The sequence below is a fragment of the Manihot esculenta genome, chromosome 9 (assembly GCF_001659605.2).
Source record: "Manihot esculenta cultivar AM560-2 chromosome 9, M.esculenta_v8, whole genome shotgun sequence".
NCBI lineage: Eukaryota > Viridiplantae > Streptophyta > Magnoliopsida > Malpighiales > Euphorbiaceae > Manihot > Manihot esculenta.
Genome location: NC_035169.2, coordinates 35,017,603 through 35,023,602, shown reverse-complemented (window position 1 = coordinate 35,023,602; position 6,000 = coordinate 35,017,603). Strand labels below are relative to the sequence as shown.

At 30.6% G+C, this 6,000-nt stretch overlaps 1 protein-coding gene across 2 annotated transcripts; it reads right to left on the bottom strand.

Moving 5' to 3' along the window:
* Positions 1–647: 647 nt before the first annotated feature.
* LOC110623537 (calmodulin-like protein 11) lies at positions 648–2,320 on the bottom strand. Of its 2 annotated transcripts, XM_021768522.2 has the most exons (4): positions 2,156–2,320; positions 1,914–2,071; positions 1,755–1,835; positions 653–1,685 (listed from the first exon to the last, which is right to left on the bottom strand). In XM_021768522.2, the coding sequence occupies exons 1-4, from the start codon at positions 2,229–2,231 to the stop codon at positions 1,551–1,553; spliced, it is 450 nt and encodes a 149-aa protein (XP_021624214.1). In that variant the 5' UTR covers positions 2,232–2,320; the 3' UTR covers positions 653–1,550. The 2 variants fall into 2 exon arrangements, with proteins under 2 accessions (XP_021624213.1, XP_021624214.1); XM_021768521.2 differs by having other exon boundaries at positions 648–1,685; positions 1,914–2,320.
* Positions 2,321–6,000: the final 3,680 nt, after the last annotated feature.

Below are 6,000 nucleotides of genomic sequence, written 5' to 3'. Positions count from 1 at the left end.
ATTCAATCCGCGGTTAAAACAGACCAGACTGATTGAGAGTGTAAATCTACTAAAGGAGAGCCTAACTCGTTTGATGTGATGGGAAATAGGAGAGCAGACCCCACTATACCACAGTTCTATCAACACGCGCGTCGGAAGGAAATTAAATAGGCGTCTCACGAGGAGGATGGACAAATATATACGCATATAGTACTATAGCAGAATTGCAGTTATGTGTCATTAAAAAACAAGAAAAATAAAAATAAAAGAGAAATACGTGATCTCCCGGATTAAATTTATACACTCTATAATCATATTTTTTCTACATTTCAGATTTTCAAATATACTTAGTCCGATGCAGTTTTGAAAATGATTATGAGAGAGTGGTAAGAATTCTAAATGGAAATTGCAAACCTGGAATCCTTTGAATGATCAATTTAAATAGTAAGAAAATATAGCGACTCAAGTATTTTTCATGAAATTCAAATATAATATTTATCGGATTGTGTGTTTTGAAGGATGTCTTTAACTAATCCATAACCTCAATCATTAATTTCATGGTTCAATAGATACTAACTGCAGCCAAGCAAATTATCAATTTTATTATATAATTCATGATAAATTTAGTTTTCCTCATACTCCACTCCATTTAATAGATCTAATTTTCTTCTTAATCTATCGTATGGGTCCTTTTATACTTGATTCGAAGAAAAAATCTGCAAAATGAAGAAAAATGGTTAGGGGTCTACCGGGGATGCCCCGGTGGAGACCCTCCGACGTTCAAGTCAGATTTTATGAACTAGAGTAATATGAACAGGCAAGAATTGCAGAGAGAAAAAAAAAAATAGAGTCCAGGAAGAAGGAGGAAGAAGAGAGAGCTCCCTTTTCGTCTACCCGTGATGTATATCTGCCTCTATGCTACAATGCTAGTTGTCTCTGTCACTCAGCTCCGTACGTACGGATGTGTCAGGGCTCCTCTTCATGCCAGACGGCCATTTAATTCTCTCCAGCGCGCATGCGGGTAGGGCTGCGAGGTGATTGGCCTACTATTCTTTCTCACATCACTTCACTGGGCTGAACTTCTTCTCATTGGACCCAGACTCATGGTGGATCCGGCCTACCCCGCGCGTCTGGATCGAGGCTTGAGACGCTGGGTCGATCTTGCTTAAAGAGGGCTTGATGGGCTTTGGGTTATTGTTTTCCTCTTGAGCCTGGCCTCGCCCAGAGTAGAGTAAGCCCGGCGGTCATCAAATCAAATTGAAATAAGATATATAGAAGTAAAAATCAATTTTATATATTTAATTCTATTTGATTCTTCACCATGCTCCAAGTGTTGATGGAAAGTAAGCAAAAACCTGAAGAAATATATCCCACTTCTTTTGGGAATTGGAGGAGAAAATCTTTTTTTTTTGAAGATGTATAACGTGAATAAAGATATACAAATTAATTAATAATAGATAGATATGATATATACCATTGACCCATTCACATAAATGGGATTTGATATGTTAATTTATTTAAAGCTATAAGCTCTGAGTGGAAATTGAATATTATATTACAGTGATTTTGTATCAAATAGCAAGCATCATTCTTACAAATTCTTCATAATTAACTTGCCCATCTCCATCCAAATCAGCTTCTCTAATCATCTGCTCAACCTCTTCATCTGTCAGTTTCTCTCCTAAATTTATCATTACGTGCCTCAGCTGCATGGTAAAGTTCAGAAAGAATTTAGACAAACAAAAATTAATTAAAAAAAAAACATATTAATCTACCTCATTAGGTGAAATGTAGCCATCTTGATCCTTGTCAAACACTTTGAATGCTTCTTTCAATTCCTCTTCTGCTTCAGTTTCCTATAACCAGCCATAGAATTAAGACCCAGGGACAATTAATCAATTAAATTCTTTATTTAGCTAGCTATTTTTGGGTACCTTCATTTTCCTTGCCTTAAGATTCAAGAACTCTCCGAACTCTATGGTTCCATTACCATCAACGTCAACTTCATTGATCATACTCTGCAATTCTTCTTCTGTCGGATTTTGGTCTAGTGACTTTATTGCAGTCGCCAATTCCTCAAATGTTATGCGACCTGTACACATATCATAACAAGAATCACACCAACAAGCTGAGATGATACTTAACAAAAAAAAAAACAATATGAAGGAGAGAGTACCATCTCCATCCTTGTCTAGCAGACAAAAAGCTTCTTGAAACTCAGAAATCTGCTCTTCAGTTAACACATCTCCCATGTTTATCTCTGTGGATCGAACTGATCAGAGAGTTTGAGATTAGATTAGAAGCACAGCTACTTGAGCAACTCAGACATGCATTTTTTCCAAAGTGGGTAGAGCTTCAACTTGTCCAATCCATCAATCTGTTATATAGAAGTTTTTTTTATTCAAAGGTTAGAAATGGAAACACACCTACATAGTCAAATCCATATGTTTTGGAATTTTATATTTTAGTATTATGTCCATATTTTCTGGGAACTACGTGGGTGTTCATTTTCAAAGTTCTGTTTTGTCTACTAAAGCCCCAAAAGTCTTGTTATTGTACGGCCAAGAACTAGGGTTGGAAATTTTACGAAAATTTGGGAAAAACCCTAATTATTTTCACATTTATTATTTTTAAAAATGCAGTGAGTCTTACTGCTGGAGATACATTGCATTAGACATGATTCAAGATTGATGATTGGAACATACACTGTATTAACAGCTAATGATGATAGTCTTGCTACTGACTTAGATCCCATCATGTGTTAGTTATTTGTTTACCCACTAAAAAAAATTATAAAGCAAACTGATTTTAAATTAATTAAAACTATTTAATTCAATTAACATTAAGGATTATTTATAGATTTAAAATTAATTCTAAAGTTAATGATATGAAAATTAACATGAGAAAGTTGATGTTCTTACTTGAAAAATAAAATAATAAATATGTATTTTGTAATGTCATAATCAAACCGTCCATAACTAATCCAAGGGCGGATCAATTATGACCCATTCAACACTCTATTATTTCTTGAGCTCAAATGACGCAGACAAATATAATTTATTTATTAAATTATTTGAAAAATAAATTAAAATAGATGTTGATAAGAAATCATTCGGCTTAATTCAAGAAAAGCAAAACAATTAAGGAAGACTAATGAAAATCAAAAGTCTATAGTCATGGGTTGATTGACTTGATTTTTCAAAATTGTAAGCTAATTTACAATTAACACTGCACCCTATCTATCAATAACTACTATCTCGTTTTTTAAAGAAATTATATTAATGCGAGTGCACTCACTGATGGTAAATACATTTGAATAAATTTGAGAAGTCGTAAGTTATATTATTTAATTTCCGATTCTCATTTCAAAAAAATAATCTTATTAATTAATTGAGTGAATTAAGGAAGTTAATGTGAAATGGGCAGGTCTTTAGATAACTGTTTGAGCCTAAAGCATTTTTGTCTGATAGGGAAAAATTCTTCAGAGCAGAGACCACCGTATGTTTTGGGGTTCAACACTCTTACATTTTCTATTAAGCATTCTCAAAAACCTAAAGGTTCCAGACAAGAGAAAAGGCCGGCCGAGGTAAAGTTTTTAATTAGACTGAATCAGCTGTCTGCCTCCTCCTCTTCTCCTTGCCATTAATCAAACTTAGCTCCACCATAATTATATCAGCAAGTCAAATTCTTAAGTATGATTAATTCCAAGTCGTCAGAAGCTTGTAAAATATGTGATTCTCAAAGATATTCCACCCCCCATCTTTTAATCATATATATATATATAATTGTTTTCTGACCAACTAAGGACACGTTTAATTATAATTTTAAAATTCAATGCCAACTGATATTATGAATGATCAGCCACAACTTTTAAGGTAATGTTTAGTATTTAGAATTTAGATTAGTATTTGAATGATGAGAATATATATTATCAAAATTTATTTTTTTATTTTTTAAATATTTACTACATATTAAAATAATTAATCGCTATTAAAAAGTTAACATTATTTAATAGGATTTTTTTTAGTTCATTAATAGAAACTTCATGTAAGTAATATGTCTTTAACCAGCCATTAGACTAAAAGAAAATTGCTGTAAATGATTTTTTTTTTTAAAGATAAGATAATTTATTGATCGAAAAAGATAAAATCTAATACGAATATAAAATTAAAATTAAAAAAAAAAGCCTCTGAAATCTAGAAAAATAACACACAAAACCCATTGAAAAAATTTGAATCTAATTGAAATCGATAGAAAACCGATGCAAGAAAGGATCTACGTCACTCCTTTTGGAGAAGCGATGAAAATCGTAGAGGTGACAAACTCCTCCTACAATAGGCCATAAGGCCGTTAAAACACTCAATGAAACTAAAAAAAAATTGTTATTCTTGAACCACGACGACCATCAACACCTAGATTATGGAGATCTAAACACCCAGTCCATGAAAACATTCATACCAAAACTCAGAAAAAAGAACTTTAAAAGGTTTCCACAAATGTGAGGAAGGAGAAAAAATTAAGGCAAAGGTCAAAGCCCACGACTTTTGAGTATTTAATAGCCCAAGGGAGCAGCCAAGATGGATAGTAGACTCTTTATTCTTTGGAATGACCTTCTCTTCTGACACAATAGGTTGAAAGCACACTCTTCTAAGACAATTGTTTCTTGAAATACAAATTTACAAATATAAAAAAAAAAATTAATAATAACAACTAAAAGATAGATCTACATGGCATTCTCTCTTATAAAACTCTGATTTATCTAAAAAATTTACCAACAATCACCCGGTGATGGTGAGAGTGAATCAACTATCAACAAGGAAAAGATCGATTTTTTCGATCGAAGTCAATAGTACGGTAAAAAAAATAGAATTAAAAATCTAAACTAAAAAAAAAATGAACGAGTTAATTTCTCAATCTAACAAAATAGAAGAAGGACTTTTTATAGATCAATTGTAATGAATATAGTTGTTTGGTATTTCATTTGTTAATCTAATTTATTAGTTTAGCAATGAATAAATTTATTGGTAATCCGAAAAATTCTTTAAAATGGTTAGACCTTTATTAACAACATGAGCAAACAGGGACTTCTCATGATGCTCTGATGAGTAAACCTTACAAGCTAATTAATAAAAGTCATGAATTATTCATAATTTGTTCCAAATTCTTAATAATAACATAGTTTGGCTCAGTATTTAAAATGATCTTTTAATAAACTTTTATATTAAATGTGTTAAAATACATTGATTGATTTTACTTTACTCAAAAAAAAATACTAATTTAAATTAACACAAATTCATAATTAAAACTAATACATGTATGATACAATTTAATTTATTTTTTTAAAATAAAATTTGAATTAAATCCAATTCACTTGCTTGAAGTTGTCTAAAATTCTTATAAAAAATATATTATTCTATTTCAAATCGATATATGATTCAACAAACTGTGCATAATTTTTTTAAATATTTTAAATTAAAATAATAAATTATACATAATTACTAATAAAAAATATTAACAATTGTATAAATTTTTTGAAGATAAAAAATTTAGCAATTTATTAATACATTTCACAAAATAATTATAAAATAATTTTGGATAAACTGTAATTTAGTCCCTCTGGTTTAGTGAAATACAACTTTTTGTCCCTCTGTTTTAAAAAACCTTCAATTTAATCATTCACATTTAAAAAAATTACAAAATAGTCTATACCATCAAATTTTCAGTTAACCTTCCGTTTATTTTAATGAAAATGAACGAGTGATAGCGATTTAATTATAAGAGAAAGTTCTAATGATAAAAGTTCTAATGATAATGATGAAAGTAGGAGGAGGAGGAGGAGGAGGAAGAAATGGTAATTTAGTCATTTTTATTAAAATAAATGGAAGGTTAACTGAAAATTTGACGGTAGGGACTATTTTGCAGTTTTTTTAAATGTGAATGATTAAATTAAAGATTTTTTTAAACAGAGAGATGAAAAGTTGTATTTCACTAAATCAGAGGAATTAAATTGCAGTTTATCTA